General features: G+C 40.3%; 1 protein-coding gene across 25 annotated transcripts in view; it reads right to left on the minus strand.

Moving 5' to 3' along the window:
- The window catches only part of TRDN (triadin), a 303373-nt gene that overhangs the window by 124669 nt on the left and 159767 nt on the right, over positions 1 to 18937 (minus strand). For all 25 annotated transcript variants that reach the window (XM_074948360.1, XM_074948348.1, XM_074948350.1 and 22 more), the window contains one exon: positions 4830 to 4874. In XM_074948360.1, the coding sequence (XP_074804461.1) occupies positions 4830 to 4874 (45 nt within the window). The remainder of the gene's footprint in view (positions 1 to 4829; positions 4875 to 18937) is intronic.

The raw sequence follows: 18937 nt of genomic DNA on the forward strand, positions 1-18937 counted from the left end.
AAAATAAGCCTGACCACACAGTTTTTTGCACTCGTTTAACTAAACCTTAAGCTTGTCATACCTTTAGTTAAACTGGTGCAACTCTGCACACAGATAAGATTTTATTCATGATGAGTGAGGAAAGGGGATGTCTTGTGGGTTGATCTGTATGGTGTGTGAGGGAGCTGGACAGAGAAGTATTTGGTGAAAGGTGGCCTATTGGTTATAATGAACTGAACTACCTGCTTTGAGGATTTTTATTTGGGCACCCAGCTATGGCAGTTACGTCCCATTGACCACCTTATTGGTAACACTTAAATACCCTCTCTGCTATTTTAATTAACCTGTGACATATGAAACATGAAGAAACTGCTGGAGTGACAGTAGGAAAATAGAAAGAGCTAGTTTTTAGATTGTTAACATAAATAAATTATATATTAATTGCTTCCTTAAACACTAACACTAGAAATATTATTCCAGCATGAAAGCCATCAAAATAGAGTAGACTTCAAGCTGCAAAACAGGACTAGACCATTACTAACAACAATACAGAGTTGCTTGAGTTTAAATTGATGTCTCACTTGTCATCAGAAGGTTGATACGAGATAAGCTAACATCAGTGACTGCCAAGCATTCGAATAAAAAGTCTGAAAAATTCCAAGAGGAACACATTTATATTTGGGTGATATGCTGCTCTGAACCAAAATGTTTCTGGGTTCATCCTCTGCTTCCACTAACTTTCTGGGAAAGCGTGTTTTGCAGGCGTTACTTCAAAGCATGATAATTACCACATTTAGATGAAATTAATCATGAAGCAGCTTACAGCCATGTTATCTAGCTAAGGGGTCTACTGAAGCCTTTAAGAAGTGCCTAGTCGTTGCCAGATATGGAAATTTTAAAAGGTGTATATTGCAGCGATATGAATCATTTATCAGCATAATCTGCCATTGCTATAGGTTATAAAAAAATAAACAAACTGGAAGCATCATTTACAACAACAGACACAATCTAAATAAAGCCCCCAAGCTCTCGCTTTCATTTTTTCCATATAAGGCATCATTTACTAGGTCAACATTCCTTAATATATTTTAGAGCAGCAAGTTACAGTTAAAGGCATCAATGTGTTTTTCCACTCATCTTAAGTATGTAAGAAATAGTAAAATTTAAGCAAATATCTAAATTGTTTTTCCATTCAGAAATTGTTACAATTTGTTCTTATGTTTCAGAGCAGAAAAATTCATGATGGCTGATTTTAACAACATATAGCAATACGGAAGCAATACTGAAGCCAAGATTTTCAAACCAGGTAGCTTGAAGTTACACTCCTAAATCCATATTCAGGCACTTGGGTTAGAATTTTGAAAGTTAACGTGAGTTGGAGGCAAAATTCTCAAAAGGGATTTTGGCTCCTAAGTCACATAGCTGCTTTTGAAAATTTTACCCTAGGCACCTAACTCCTATAGGCCACACTGAAAATCTCAGTCCTAACTAAGTGGCCTAATTTTGCAAAGTGCTAAACATCCTATAGTTCTCACAGAAGTTTCTGAAAGTGCTCAGCACTTTCGAAAATCAGGTCACTTATTCAGGTGCCTAAATATGCATTTTGTGGCCTCACTTTAGGAATCCATTTTTTGGAAAGCTTGTCCCAACTGTTTCTTAAGCAAGTATAATTCTCCTATATGACTGCAAATGTCAGGATGAATGGATTCTGAAACTCTTAAGGAGAACGGAAAACAGGAGAATGGAAAGGAGACCAATAAATCAGGTCAAATCCTGGTGCAATTGAAGTAAGTGAGAGTTTTGTCACTCTCTTTAATGTGTCCAGGAGTTAGCTTTTAGAGTATTGTAATACTCGCTTATAGAAATCAAAACATTTATTGGGACACAGCAAGTAATGACTCCAGCACACAGGAGCAGGACTTAAGTTCCTCCTAACCCTTCCATCCCTGCATCCAGGCAACCCGTAATATCAAAACAGGACAACAATGTAACACTAAAATAAAGATGTTGTCAGCCTTGATCATGACAGTATTTTGTTGCAGGGGGAAAATAGCCTATCATTATTTCTGGCCCTCACAACCATAATTGCCATTTTTTCCTAATAGGCTTTTTTTACTGATCTTCCCTGGCTGACTGATTCTCTCTTTCAGTTGTTCATAGAAAAAAAATTAGCTTATACTTCTCCCCATCAGTATTAGGTGATGTATAGGTGTTCGTAAGAGTAACAAGAAGGGTTTCTTCAGGTATGTTGGCAACAAGAAGAAAGCCAAGGAAAGTGTGGGCCCCTTACTGAATGAGGGAGGCAACCTAGTGACAGAGGATGTGGAAAAAGCTAATGTGCTCAATGCTTTTTTTGCCTCTGTCTTCACTAACAAGGTCAGCTCTCAGACTGCTGCGCTGGCCATCACAGAATGGGGAAGAGATGGCCAGCCCTCTGTGGAGATAGAGGTGGTTAGGGACTATTTAGAAAAGCTGGACGTGCACAAGTCCATGGGGCCGGACGAGTTACATCCGAGAGTGCTGAAGGAATTGGCGGCTGTGATTGCAGAGCCCTTGGCCATTATCTTTGAAAACTCGTGGCGAACGGGGGAAGTCCCGAATGACTGGAAAAAGGCTAATGTAGTGCCAATCTTTAAAAAAGGGAAGAAGGAGGATCCTGGGAACAACAGGCCAGTCAGCCTCACCTCAGTCCCTGGAAAAATCATGGAGCAGGTCCTCAAAGAATCAATCCTGAAGCACTTACATGAGAGGAAAGTGATCAGGAACAGTCAGCATGGATTCACCAAGGGAAGGTCATGCCTGACTAATCTAATCGCCTTTTATGATGAGATTACTGGTTCTGTGGATGAAGGGAAAGCAGTGGATGTATTGTTTCTTGACTTTAGCAAAGCTTTTGACACGGTCTCCCACAGTATTCTTGTCAGCAAGTTAAGGAAGTATGGGCTGGATGAATGCACTATAAGGTGGGTAGAAAGCTGGCTAGATTGTCGGGCTCAACGGGTAGTGATCAATGGCTCCATGTCTAGTTGGCAGCCGGTGTCAAGTGGAGTGCCCCAGGGGTCGGTCCTGGGGCCGGTTTTGTTCAATATCTTCATAAATGATCTGGAGGATGGTGTGGATTGCACTCTCAGCAAATTTGCAGATGATACTAAACTGGGAGGAGTGGTAGATACGCTGGAGGGGAGGGATAGGATACAGAAGGACCTAGACAAATTGGAGGATTGGGCCAAAAGAAATCTGATGAGGTTCAATAAGGATAAGTGCAGGGTCCTGCACTTAGGATGGAAGAATCCAATGCACCGCTACAGACTAGGGACCGAATGGCTAGGCAGCAGTTCTGCGGAAAAAGACCTAGGGGTGACAGTGGACGAGAAGCTGGATATGAGTCAACAGTGTGCCCTTGTTGCCAAGAAGGCCAATGGCATTTTGGGATGTATAAGTAGGGGCATAGCGAGCAGATCGAGGGACATGATCGTTCCCCTCTATTCGACACTGGTGAGGCCTCATCTGGAGTACTTTGTCCAGTTTTGGGCCCCACACTACAAGAAGGATGTGGATAAATTGGAGAGAGTCCAGCGAAGGGCAACAAAAATGATTAGGGGTCTAGAGCACATGACTTATGAAGAGAGGCTGAGGGAGCTGGGATTGTTTAGTCTGCAGAAGAGAAGAATGAGGGGGGATTTGATAGCTGCTTTCAACTACCGGAAAGGGGGTTCCAAAGAGGATGGCTCTAGACTGTTCTCAATGGTAGCAGATGACAGAACGAGGAGTAATGGTCTCAAGTTGCAATGGGGGAGGTTTAGATTGGATATTAGGAAAAACTTTTTCACTAAGAGGGTGGTGAAACACTGGAATGCGTTACCTAGGGAGGTGGTAGAATCTCCTTCCTTAGAGGTTTTTAAGGTCAGGCTTGACAAAGCCCTGGCTGGGATGATTTAACTGGGAATTGGTCCTGCTTCAAGCAGGGGGTTGGACTAGATGACCTTCTGGGGTCCCTTCCAACCCTGATATTCTATGATTCTATGGTTCTATGATTCGTCTATATTCCTCTCCTTTATTGGATCTCTTTGCCTATCAGCCCAGGAAGAGCTGTCTGGAGAACTTTCACATTTGGTCCCTTTAAATCTTTCCTTATGAATGTGCGTTCCTTTCATCAGAAGATGGTTGAGTATGCTTCCTGGAAGCTATATAATAGCATCAGGAACCATGGCCATCAGGCTGGCACAGAGTGGGAATACTGTTCCAAATGCCTATTGGACATTCCTTGATCAGCAGATAGATTTAGCAATAAGCAAACTGTCTTTGATGTTAGCTGTAGAGACTTACTGATCTCCAGCAATAATGAAAATAGTTTTTGTTTCTTTTTTAAATGATTATTTTCAAAAAGATGGTCCACTGATACTGTACATTAAGAAATAAAGTGGAAATCTTGATAGAATTTTGTGCAGCAGTTAAAATATAGAGCAAGATTTTCAAAAGTGATTGGTGCTTTTTCTTTTTTTTTGGTGCCCAACTTGAGATACCTTAAAAGGGCCTTTTATCAGAAAGTGCTGAGGACACCTTTGGTAATCCGGCCCCTTCTGTTCTGACCCTGGAACCTGCCGAACACTAAAGCACCCAAAATCCCAAGTTACGTCGAACAATCTTGGCCATAGCCTTTCCTATAAAGACCCCTTAAAACTTTTACAATCAATAAACCACAGCTAACAGAATCACTTGTCAGCTTTGGAGGCTTGTGAAACATCTCCACTGTAAGTTTACAGTAGTTATTAGTGAATATTAAAAGGCAGACATATTCCAGTGTGGGTTATCAATATACCAGCATATTGTAGAGTAAGGAGACAACTTACCTTCTTTCTTTAAAGGTGAAAATGAAGGCTTTTCTTTTACTGGCTCTTGAAAAGAATTAAAGTACAGTTAAACACATTTTTATTTTTTAAAAAACCCAAATATTTTAACAAACATGATCTGGCTTTATTCTTATCTGTACTGGCTAAAAGGATCAATTTTGAATTCAGACTAGAAATAAGCATCTGGCAGCTAGCATAGGTGTATCTCGGTGAAACAGCTAAGCAGTGCTTTATTCTTTTACCCCTTTCTAGTACGGGTAGCTCGAGCTTTTCCTCGGGCCTTGATCAACATTCTTTTGAAGTAAACTAGAAGTACACAGTAGCTGCAAATAACAGCTAAACTACACACAGGGTGATAAAAAAACCTTAAGCTTATATAATGCCTTTCATGCAACTGTATCCCTAGGAGGTTTATAATAAACCATTAAACAAGAATGTCTGAATATTCTCTTTCAGAGCATGGCAAGTTTCAGTTTAAGTTAATTGACTAAATATTTCAAACCTTGGTCTGGAATGATTCTACTTTCAGGGTTCGTGATAACTTTACACAGCTTCTCCATAGATTTTTAGCATAATGTATATTTTAGAATAGCTTATAGGTCAACTTCAGATATGCTGAACAATCTAAATTTATACACAGGCAGCAATTCAGGTAAATACATAGGTTTCAAATATTTGACTGTCTTCTCTTAGGAGGATGCTCTATGTAGTTTGTATCTATAAATCTCCTGTTAATTTCAGTGGGAGCTAGGCATGTATATCAAGGAGTAAAAAGATCCCCAAAGCAAAGCAGCTTTCAACTCAGCTCAGTGGAAATTTAATATACTCTGGTTCTAATGCTAATGCTGCACTGACATGTCAAGTCCACCTGGAGTCAATTCTATTTTGGGAGGCATCATTTTATAAACTGAAGCTAATGCACCCTTTTCTTGGGAAGGCCATAAAACAAAACATTACTACAATCTAACCTAGAGGTTACAAACATGGACTATAGTCTCAGCATCTGTGGGTAACCATATTGTCTGAATCCTGCCTCTATATGGTAGATGATATGCTGATCACATATCACGTCAATCCAGTGACAGAGTTTAAGGACGCCAAAGTATAGGACATATATTGTGGTCCGCTAACTAGGCTGGACTTAAACCAGCAGGACCCACTATAATCTTTAGTAAAAAGAAAAAAGAAAAGGAGTACTTGTGGCACCTTAGAGACTAACCAGTTTATTTGAGCATGAGCTTTCGTGAGCTACAGCTCACTTCATCGGATGAGCTGTAGCTCACGAAAGCTCATGCTCAAATAAACTGGTTAGTCTCTAAGGTGCCACAAGTACTCCTTTTCTTTTTTCTTTTTACGAATACAGACTAACACGGCTGTTACTCTGAAACCTATAATCTTTAGATGCTTCAACAGGACCCTTGATTCACAAATTTAAGATAAAAAGATACCAAAGTAGATGCTTCCCATTGTAAACCCAGATGAACACTAATCATATACCTTACTCTCCCTTAGCTGGTGGCCAGATGCTAGCATGGACTTAACCAGGTCCTATGGCTGTATTATGCTGTGTATGGGTCTTGTACAGAAACACAGCAGAACCAAAGGTCTCATACAACGTGCAGAAGCTCTATCAGGTAAGCCAAAAAAGAACCCTTCCTTCTGTCCAAGCCACGCGGAGATTTGCAAACCTTGCCTTGGATGGAAGTTGCAGTTTGCATATCTTATAATTTCTTCTTACTTTAGCTTCCAATTAGCTTTTTAGTAAAGAGCAAGAGTGAGAGAAAAGATTAACAGAAATGTCAGATATCAGAAAGCTGCATACTGAAAGTGGTCATTAGACGTTTTTTCAGTATTTTACATTCAGAATGGTTCTTGATCAGCAGAAGAGGAACTACTGACCATGCTATTATTGGCCAAAATGTAATTGAGAACAGCATTTGGCTGCTTGACTTGGGTCTTGCACATTTGACACAACAACAGGACTTTTAAGCCAATGTGTCTTGTATGGATGGCAATTAAAGTCCTATTTGCTGCCCGTAGCAAGGGTTCAAAAGAGTGGAAATAGAGGAGGTAGCAGGTGGCATCTGATGTGTGAGAATTTCCATCATCAGAACAAAAAAACACAATTAAAGTCACTGAGAGACCAATCTCCGTGTAGTCTGCTGTCATGCTAGCAGACGTACCAGAATTTAAAAACAATTAGTTGAGTAGGGAGATTTGCTAGCTAATATGAATTACTATAGTAGAAGAGTAAGACACCTCAGACAGTTGAGCAATATGCAGTTATGAATGAGTGTATATTTCATTGTGATTAAACAAACATTCCCAGTCTTCTTCCAGCGCACACAATTTTTAAGTAAAACAATTAAGTTTCTGGTATATTTCACAGATTAATCTTGTTAACCTTCCCTCAAATCCTCTGTATAATCATGTGTTAATCATGAGCAGAGATTTGGGGAGGAAGCAGCAAAATATTGTTTTGCTAAGGCCGGAGCTGCCTGTTCACATCTTTCTCATGGAGCCCACTACTGCCACATTCTCAGTGGCTACTAGCAAGAGAAACTGCCTCCATCCAAGTGCCTCTAGGTGTGCATAAGGAATGTTCCAGATAGTCCTAGTGGTCCCCTCCCACCCCATCAGCCACCCTAACAACACACAAGGAGAAGGCAAGGGCCAAGCTGCTGCTTCACTGAGTTAAGTCCCAAAGACACTGGACCCTGCCTTTCTCCCTCTCAGTGACTGCCTACATAGCCCTAGCCCAGAGTTTAAAGAGCTTCAATTTGGAGTAAGTCTGGACTTCTTCTCCTTCACCTACCAATCCAGGAAAATCCACTCCTTCTCAAAGACCACCATCACTGCTCCCTCCTTCCAGCCAATCAACGAGGGGAACCTCCAGCACTTAGGGAGACCTGATTACCGCATAAACCAAAGGGGATCTAAGTGACCAACCACCCCACAGCCTAGAACTCCTGGATAACTTACTTGGACAAGTGCTACTGCTGTGATGAAACTGATAGAGGAGGGCTCTAGAGGGGCTTCAGTGAGCTGAAACCATGACTGGTCAGGAAGTATTAGACTGAGTGGCAGGGGAAAGACTTGCTAGCGAGGGGATGTATGGAGCTGATAGGATTTCTGGGAAAGACAGAGAATAGAATTAATGCACAGGGGGTGGTTTAGGATTGTGTGGTAGTACGTTAACCAGGGAATATCACATGCATCACTGACGAAGGTGGAATTTTTTTGATGGGGCCTTGATAACTTTTTGACAGCACATCACTGATCTAAACATTTCAATTGCAAGTTGTTGGGCAGGGAGCATATCTGTCTGTGTGTGTTGTCTGAGATGTCTCAATACATCACCAACAATAATAATTCCCTGACTCAAAACAATTGCTTACAAGTAGCTCTAGTTGATTAAGAATGGCAACATATTCTCTTAGGGCCTGAATTTCAGGTCTATATCAGTGCCCACCATGGGGTCAATCCACTGGGAACAAAGGTGAATGGACTTGATAACCTAATGGGGATGGGCTAGATAACGGTATAGTTTTTTCTTTCTTTAGCTACTACAATAATTATCAGCTGAACAGCATTCAACAGGAGTTTTAAATACAATAAATAAAGACTTCAATGAATCAGAGGATTTGAGTGGCTGAAATTCTAAGCCATCTTGCACCATATTTTCCGTTACCACTTGTAAATGAGCTCTACATTTTAGTGAACAAGCATGAAGCCTGTCTGTCCTGATCAGCACCATGCCAGAGGAGGGTAATAGCCTCAAGCCTGTAGAACACTTCAGACAGAAGCAAAGTGAAATGTTTATGAATGCATCCCATCTACAGTAAATGCTACTTCAAAGAAAGCAGATGACCCCATGAGAATTCAAAAAAGTTCCACCATAGGAGTCAGGTGTAAACCAAGTAAGAGAGAGAAACGAGCAGGCAGGTGATTCACCTACATGTATAGGTGAACTTTGGGAATGTCCAGTTGAACATATACCAGTGACTCATGTTTTCATTTTCTTTAATGCTTAATTCTTTTCCACTCAGGAATTATTAAAATGAAATCAGCTTCTCCCACTAACAGCATGGTCCACAGCCATCTGTGGCCATTAGGGATGTTAACAATAGATTAAGAGTTTCATTATGAGATTATAATCGTACAGGCATCAGAACTACATATATTTACACAGGCTACAGTCAATTGGGGGAAGGAAGAAAAGGTATTTTGTAAGATGTGTGATCAGGGGTTCCAAACAGTGCTATATGTTCTCCTGGTGGTACGTGAGCTATGTGGTCTAGTCATTTATTTTGCAACAATTTTTTAAGGTGATGGTCTGTGAACCAATGAAATTTGGGAGCTACTGGTGTAGATAACAACACTACTCCTTAAAATAAACCACCACAGGCCAGATCATCTATGCTATAAATTGTCATGGTTCCATTGACTTCAATAGATATTTACAACAGACCCTATATTTTCAAACATTGGAGGATTTGTGAATTCTCCTAAAACGGGGGCAATCCACATTTCTTTTGAACAGGTTGAGCACAAATACATTCCAAATTGTATATTTGCAATGGGTTCAGCAGTTTTGTCGTGAAACTTTGGCGGTAAAAACTTATGGGGAATGAATAAAGTCTGGTGCAAACTTAAAAATGTCTGAAGCCATTACAGAAAAGTAGCCTGAAATAAAGATTATATTCCAAACTGCCTCATGAAACTGACAAATTCTTTGAGCATGAAAAATCAGACTAGGATTTGTTTACTCTGTGCTGCAAGTTGTGCATGATGTCCCTTTAAATACTCCTTATTACATTTCCCTTACTTCCGTTTGCTGTAGGTTCAGATATATAAAGACTTTTAGCTGAAGTTTTCTAGGATGTACATTTTAGTTGTATTTCTGAATGTACATAGTCAGCATTCTCGCTGTGTGTGAAAAGGGAAATCTGAATAATGCAATGTCCATTCACTCATCTTTATCGGTGACCTACAGTACTCTAATTACACCCTAAAAAGTGCAGCAAAAATCTATGAGGAAGCAACTTCACACAGAACCTACTGCAATCAAGATAAAAATCAATGCATTTGTAACCATGACTGTGTATGGCTCTTCCTCTCAAGAACATCTGCCCATTCTATTATCCTAATCATTTAACCATATTTCTCTCTGAGTTAAGTATAACAAAGCCACAAAGCTCACTCTGTGTGTTAAAAACCACAGCAAGAATGCCCATTAGGTATATTTTATTAAAAAGTTAAACAATCATAACTAAGAGGTCTAGATGATGTCCCATTTGTTTCCAACAGCAACTGTGACCTCTATGAACCTCTCTAGGAGAAAGACAGCCAGAAAATTCTGCAGTGTAGCTGGATGCATGATAAACAGGACTAGACTGAGGAAGTGCTCGTTATGGACTAATAAAAGATTTAAGGCAGTTTTCTGAGGTCAAGGGCCTAGAAAATGAGCCTACTCTACTCATGTAAGTGGACTCTTACCAGCATTTTGTGCAAGGTCTCAAGAAGTAACAGAGCATCCTACCAACTCAGACCTATGGGATTTACCAATACTAGGCTCACCTTAGCTTTTTGCCTGCATGAAGAAGGTAAAAAGAGCTATGTTGAGTATGGATGTTTCATATATTGTGTATCTATCAGTGGCTTGAAAAATTACTACAGGTACTGAATGGGTATAGACCAAGAGATACGTGAAGTGATTGTACTGTATGTGCTCATGCTAGTAATTACACTTTAAAATATTAAACCTTTAATAAAAACACAATGTAATTACTTCTGGCATTGCATGGATTTTAATAATGACCATTTCTTTTATGTATTCTTACCTGAAGTTTTTTTTTTAATATTGATTTAAATGTAGTTGAGTTAAGAATGGCAATTGTAGCAGGTCCTGAAATCTATGGAGATTTTTAGTCTGCCTTAGGAGTGTTTTTAATATACATATATACACACCTATACATACAAACACATATATACACCTATAGAAACACATGCATATATATATATGTGTGTGTGTGTTTCTACAGGTGTATATATGTGTATATATATATATATACACACACACACAAATATATTCTTCATTGTTGTATTGTGTAATGGAATATTGTTGATGCCATTTATAGTACTGTAAAAGCTATGTTATCCAGCACTTTACCAACTGGAAAGCTTGAGAAACTGGCATTTTGGGGTGCTGGATCCAGGCGGCTCCTCACAAGCAGCAACATGTCCCTGCTGTTCCTAGGTGGAGGAATGGCCACGGAGGCTCCACGCGCTGCTCCCACCCCACCCTGCCCCAAGCACTGGCTCCACAGCTCCCAGTGGCTGAGGACTGCAGCCAATGGGAGCTGCAGGGACAGCACCTGGGGGCAGAGGCACCATGCAGAGCCACCTGGCCATGCCTCTGCCTAGGAGCCGTTTGCTTGGAGCCACCCAGTTTCACCCGAGGTGATCGCCACCAGGATCTGGCACCCCAAAACCCCTCTTGCACCCCAACCCCCTGCCTGAGCCCACTCCTGCACCCAAACGCCCTCCCTCCATTGGTTAACTAACTCTTAGTTAACCGGAATTTTTGACTGACCAGCACCCCCCATTCTCCCAACATGCCGGATAACAAAGCTTTTACTGTATAATGTATCAAATTTGAAATTCAATAAAACATATCTAGAACCCAGAAGTCATTCAATGTGTCATTTATGGTACAGTATTCAGGAGCTGCTGAATGATCATCTTTGTATTGTCATGGGAACTTTCAGGGAAAATGACATAGTCAAGGCAAATTTTAGGAATGAGAAAGATGCTTTTTTAATGGAAAAAGTAAAGGATTTCATATGGAGTCTGATCCAAAGCCCTCCGAAGTCAATGGAAATATCCCGCTGACTTCAATTGGGTCAGGTCTGCAGTTTGTCCATACAATGCCAGCAGAAAATATATAACACTGACTAGTTTACCATTTTAACTTGGCTGATATTCATTGATGTTCAGTACAGAGTAATTATTTTAAATATCAGGCCTGGTGATTCAGACTTGCATTTTATTTTGAGGGAACAGTATTGTTTCCCTTCATAAAAAGATTAACTTCGCATTGCTTGAGTCATAGGCATAACAACTAATCCTGTTATTTCTGAATGTGACTAGACAAATAAGCATTGCATTATTCCACAGACCAACACAAACAGTGCAGAAGCAATCAGATTAGAATAATTAATTAAAGATAGGCCAACCAGCTGGTAAGAAAGTGTAGATAACTCACTCAACATTTTTGAAGGGCAAGAGGCAAAGTGAGTATATAGTTACCTGCATAGTCTCTACATTCAGTTTGTACTAACTCCAGGGTTGTTCATTCCCAGTTTGCCATTCCCCCAAAGAGGTTTTAAAAGAATGATAATGTAGCTTCAAAACAGACTGACTATCAGACACAGTCATGTCATTCTAAAATATGCTAATATGCTTTGTTTGGGCAGATTCCCCAGCTATCACATTAAATAGTGCCTGGGTATTTCAAATCCAGCTCATCTCAATCTTCCATTTATTCTTAAAACCTTGGCATTCCTTGTTCTTGTCTGAAATGATGAACACTGAACCCAAGAGCACTTGTTTTGTTTTGAACTTGACTTGATGGGGATCCAAATCATCCCACAAGAGATTCAGCTGCAGAAACAAAAGTGGTATGTGCATCACCCTGTTTGTCCTCACCCATCCCTCCCACCTCTGCATGTTCAGGGATTAATTTACAAGAAAGGATTAAAGAAATTAACTATACATATCTGAAATAATCAATGCTTAAAGGGTGACAGAGCAATACTGTCATCTTGATGAAATGTTCAGTTGCTCTTGCAAGGTTCAACAACAGGTTCTCCATTAGGAGAGCAGATTAAAAGTTCTTCCTCTGCTGAACTGACTTAAACCAGCCAGTCAATCAGTCACTGAGAGGCTGCTCACTCTTCCAGAGAGCAACCACCTCTCAACAAGTAGGCTTGTTTTCTTAGAGGAGCTTTATTTCCACAATACCAACTGCAATGGAGAAGCAGCCATATGCTGAGCCAGTTGTCACTGCAAGGTGAGTAAGTAAGCTGTGGGATGGAGGGGAAGAGGAAGAGGCCCTCGAATTGAGCAGCTTCTTACATAAATGATATCACCATTTCCACCTTAAGAACCCATTCATTAGAAGAGTAAGGATAAAATTTTCAACAGTGTCACAGTGACTTAGGAGCCTACGTGCTGGTGTCAAAAGTTATGTAGGCACTTTGGAGATAAGTCTAATTGAAAATCAATGGGAGTTATGTGTCTAACCATCTTAGTTGCTTTTGTAAATCTCAATCTGCATCTGTAAATGCCTAAATACCTTTGACATTTGGGCCTAAGATACTTTTGAAACACCAGAAGGGATTATTGTGGTAACACAGGCCACAGAACTTCGCCAAAATAATTCCTAAAGCAAATTTTGTAGGGAAAAACATTGAATCTTGATATACAAATTACCAGTGATGGGGAATCTACCACAACCTTTGGTAAATTGCTCCATTGGCTACTTACGATCAGTGTTAAAAATTTACACCTTATTTCTGGTCTGAATTTGTCTAGCTTTAACATCCATCAACTGGATCATGTTATACCTTTCTTTATTAGATTGAAGAGCCAATTATCAAATATTTTTCCCCACATATGTACTTATGGACTGAAATCAAGTCATTCAATCTTCTCTTTGTTAAGCTAAATAGATTGAGCTCCTTGAGTCTATCACTATAATGCATATTGTCTAACCCTTTAATCGTTCTTGTCTCTGATCCTCTCCAATTTATCAACATCCTTTTTGCATTATGGACACCAGAATTGGACTCTGTATTCCAGATGCAATAGTTACACCAGTGCCAAATGCTGTTTGCGTCTGCTCAGATACGTGTAACCTCATTTTTACCATAAGACCAAATTTGACTATGTTTGTCTCTTGCTGAGCTGGGAAGCATCAATAAGGTAAGTAGGCTTGTTTTTCATTTTCTTAGAGTATAGGGAGCAAGTATCTACATAGGGGCCTCCAGTATTTAGTTTACAAAGGTATGTGCAAAGTAAAACCAAAAGGAAATATTCTTATATCCCATAAATCCACTATTTATTACAGTCCAAGACACCTAGGACCAAGAGCCTGATTCTCCATTGCCTTCTGCTGTACATTGTCATATAGACACCTGTGCGAAGTGAGTATGAAATACTACCAAATCAAATTCTCCATTCACCTACACCAGTTTTACATCTACTTTGCACAAGTAAGTGTAAATGGCAATACAAGGAGCAAGGCAATAGGGAATTGGGATCTAAAGCTTTAGGGGGTAAATTAGGATGTCACATGGGGCTATAACTATGAGTAACAGGGAAAATTAAGCAAAGGAAAATTTAGGTGGAATTTAATAAAAAATTTCTTAACTTTGAAATCTATTAAGACTGAGAATAATCTTCTAAAGCGGTTCAGACATTTAAAACTAAGCTAGATAAAGAACTTGGAGAGATACGGTATGGAATCATTTTGCATTGTGAGAAGGATGAATTAGGTGACCTAATAGGTCATCTCCATCTCCACTTTCTATGATTTTATTATACAAAGCCCCACAAACAGGAAATTTTAAACAACGTTGAAAGATAGAGGAAAACCAGCACATAACATCACCAGCTGGCAACAATGTAAATCTTAACTCAGACTTTCTATGGGTTAATAACCATAGCCCCGTCTTCACGGTAGCCTGCATAGCTTGTGTCTGAAGGGAAAAGCAGCTATTAGTGGAGAATGCCAGGAAACAGCAGGTGAGTCATAAACAGAACCCAGGGGAGGATAGAAAAAGAAGTAAGGATGGGTCTGAGATGCTAATAATGCCAGGAGCAAGTTATTAGCTAGGAATGAATCAGTCTGCAACACAGGAGACGAAGCCTAGAGCTCCAGTAAACCAGACAGGGAACCCAGATGTTCAAAATGAGAATTGTGGGTTTTGCTCCATGGATAATAAAATAATGATGATGATGATGATGATATGATATAATACCACAAGCAGAAGCAGAGCCCTTTTTTGCTGAGGGCTGTACAAACACACAGGACTTCCTGGCTCTGCTCCAATATGCATAGGGTATAGAGACAAGACACAAGTGAGTGTAACAATCAATCAATCAGAGGGAAGCTGTTGAGGGAGTACCAGGATAAAAGCAATAAGCAACTGCAAGTGCATACTCTTACAATGTGTACAACTCCAGGTTTCTGACTCACATATTTTTTTGGCTTTAAAATTATAATTTTAAAAATTCCCTATCAATTCATAATCTTCTGTCCTCCCTTAACTTTTGCCCTTCACATATACATCTCTGAGTAAGGCAACCCTAGGCAACTCACTGCCGGTTATCTTTCTGTTATTTTATTTATATATTTGTTTTCCACATTTCTCTCTCTCCTAAGCTATCCCCAGTCAGCCCCACTCCTCCAGCATTATTAGTTTCCTCCATATACAGCTACCAGCCACCTCTTGGGGAAGAGTCCACACTTGTAAAAACCCTGTAAAGGCCAATTTGAGGAAATGCCCAATTAAGCTATCCTTACCTTAACCTCCACAATCATATTTCATCAATTTCACAGATAGAATTTGCTGCTCTACAGATAAGTCCCATGCAGCTCCAAAATGTACAGTAACACATGTACACCCCATATTCTTCACAGTCGCACTATAACAAAAAAACAGCCTAACTCTGGCCTCAGTACTATCAATATACAGGCCTGTTAAGCATCCATGGACCAGTGAATGGTATGAGGTGTTATTTTCTGGTAGGACAGTATGACGTTGGCGTTTAGTGGCATCTCTGCTTTCAACTGTGCATAAGGTTTTCTCTGCTTATTTTCTTTTCAGTTGATCTGGGATCAAAAGCCCCTGCCCCCCATTCAAGCCTCTTGTAGTAGTGTGCTGTGTCTTGGCTCCATCGGTGGTGCCAAGAGTGTTTCTATCAAGTACAATATTATGCCATTCAACCATGGTTAGTTCGCTGTTGTTTGCTGGCTATACTGGAAGTACTGCCCAGGAAGGTGATCCTTCTCAGAAGGGTTTCATGTTTGGCTGGCATTTTAACATTGTTCCGGAGTGTACCACCTTCCAGGAGTGACCATTGCAGCATGGTTGGCTGGGAGGGGAACAGATATAAATAATAGCTACAGATCTCAAATTCATTCCTTTAAGAAAGAACACTTACATATGGTAATGTTCAGGAGGAGAAAAAGCAGGCAGACAAAAGAAAAGAATAGATAATTGGCCACCAGATGTCACCACTATTTCTCTTATCAGTAGAAAACAACTATGTAACATGAGGAATGCACCAGGTAAATGTGGGCAGGGAAGCCATACAAATGAAGGGTTTTTGTGCAGATCAGGAATTTAAAAACTGGTCATAGGGATTTCTTTGTCTGCCTCTATAAAGCAGAGTAGCAAAGGCCAAACTGTGGGAGAATAGAATGGCCTTTTCTCCTCATTTCCCATGGATCTGTGCCCTTTTGCAAGTTGCAAAGACTGGCATTAAACAGCACAGAGTGAAGGACAATACGCCTGCCATCAGACCATGCAAAAAAGGCAGCAGAGAGGCCCTGTCCCCTCATCCCTGAGTACCTCAGTTCTGCTCCCTGCATGGCTATAATAACATCCCTCCTCCAAACACAGAGGACACAGCCATTCCTCCCACGGACTATCAGGCATGTCACCTCCAGGCCCTGGTAGACTGCCTCACTGAACCCGCATAGGTGAATATTTCAGATACATGACAGTGACAAGGTAATAATTTTAATCTTTACATTTGAGGGCAAATGCAGCCTCATCGTTTAAATGTCCCCAAGCAGGTTCACTTGAATGCAACAAAGGCAGGACTAAAAGACATTGGTATTCTGAGAGCAGGCAGCACACCAGATTATCCCTGTCCAGTACAGGAGTTTAGAGGGACCGCTGCCGTGTCAGGGATGTCCAAGTACAAACAGGCACATCACACACACTGATCTATGATAAGCAGCTTGTTGCACTGAGGACCTCCCTTGTTCCATCCTGGGTTGTTGTTGCTTTTTGGTGGGTACCTGTGCATGCCATGCACAAAGGATTTGTCTGCACAGACCAGATCCTGAGAGGTTCTAAGCCCTTCCTGAGCAGATCAGTCCCTATATTTGTAAGCAGTAGCTGTTTTTGCTAAATGCCATTTGTACGTTCTGTGTAATAGGCTTTCTTCCAAAAGGACGGATTTTCAGAAAGTACTGAACACCTACCTTCCAAAGGATAAAAATAAACAAGCAGGCCCCTTTTTCAATCACATTTCAAGTTGGATACCCCAAAACAGAGGCACTCAAAATCACCTCTCACTTTTGAAAATCTTGGCCATTGCTCTTGTTACCCCATCCAGACTGCTTCTCAGCAAGACTCCTTCATGAATGTGTGCAGATATGGCTCTATATTTGTCCAGCCTCGTGGAGTAGGGGTTTTTAAACAGGATTTTGCCAGACCCTTATTTCTGCCAATTATGTTTGTTTAAGAGAGACCTCTGAGTTTATAACAACAGAATTATCTGTTTTTCAGAACAATTAGCACAATGTTTTTGTACTAACTGAAGGTCAGAGGATTAGTGTGTTTTATCTACAATACACTTTTAAAAGCTAATTAAGAATCCTCCAGTTCATTTTGTACTGAGCACATTCAATATTAGTCTACTCTGCAGAAGAGAGAGAGAGAGAAAGAGAGATGACAAGAGGGGGTTCAGAAAGAGAGAGAATTTGCTTGCAAACAAATACACCTTAGAGAGACAGTTAGCAGGGGTGCTGTAATTAGGGGTGCTGGGGATGCAGCAGGGTTTAAGGTTTTGTTCACTGGCCTTTCAGCACCCCTGCTAAAAAACTGCTCCAACACCACTGGCAGTTAGTACAGAGCTGTGCAAAAGTACATTCATGTAATACAAGGGGTAAAATTGCAACACGGACCAAAAAACCCACAACCCCTTTCATTTGCTAATTTGCATTAATCTAAAACATTAATCAGAAAATATAAAGGATATGCTGTGAGGTGTAAAATGTTTTCCCTTTAGATGGGGAAAAGGTGGGAGGGAGGGGCAGAGTTGCCCTCAAAGCGTTATTATGAGGCTCTCTCTGCCTCTCAGTCAACCACACACGCGGACCATCATTTCACTATAGGAAGAGATTGTGTTAACAGGCCTTGTGGAAGCTGTGAGTTTTATGGAGGGATTTGAATGACAGGATGAAGCCCAGCTTGGGGGATAGGGTTTCAGGAAGTAAGTTCCAGGTATAAAGGGGCCATGTAGAGCAGACAGTTGAGAAACAAGCATGGAGGACACAAAGGGAAATGAAAGAGTTGATGGGAAACAGAGAGAGACAAAATCAGAGAAGTAGGCAGTAAGAGAGGTAAAGCAGGGCTTTGAAGGCCTGGGCAAGGAGCTTATATTTAATGCAATAGACATTGCCTGTCCTTTTAATTAGAAAAGGTAAAAATAATTAAATAATCCTGCTTTTGGTTGCTTATTCAGACTGAAAGTTCAAGCCTTCCAAAGTTCACCACTCTGCAAACTCTGCTGTTTCTGCCCAAAGCATGTAAATACAACCACACGCTGAGATTGCTCATTTTAATCAAATGTGGCAATTATTGCAGCTTTAAAACCTTCTAGGGATAACAATATATGCTGCCACTCAATGCTAAAAAAGAGAACATGAATTCAAAGAGCAAGTCCAATGATAAATAACAGTGACATGTGTAACTAGAATATATTATGGATTACCATCTTCTAACACAAAGGCTAGTAAAGTCTTCAAAAATGCATCAAACTAGGGAGCGAAAAAAAAGGGACAGAAATGTGGGACTGTCTTGCTCTGTTTAATTTCTCTCTCTCCAGCATCGTTAAGATGACTCACAAGGTTTAGTAATGGCTTCTGAAGATGAACATGTTAATAACTTTATACTGCAGTTTGACCATAAAATGTAAGCTTTTAAAACTCTATATGAAAAGCAAGTTTAGAGTCAGGATAAAGTTATAAGGGTCATTTTGAATCACCATCTTAAGTTATGATATTTTATTTTTAAATCTATATA

This window comes from Natator depressus, chromosome 3 (assembly GCF_965152275.1).
Source record: "Natator depressus isolate rNatDep1 chromosome 3, rNatDep2.hap1, whole genome shotgun sequence".
In the NCBI taxonomy this organism is placed as follows: domain Eukaryota; kingdom Metazoa; phylum Chordata; order Testudines; family Cheloniidae; genus Natator; species Natator depressus.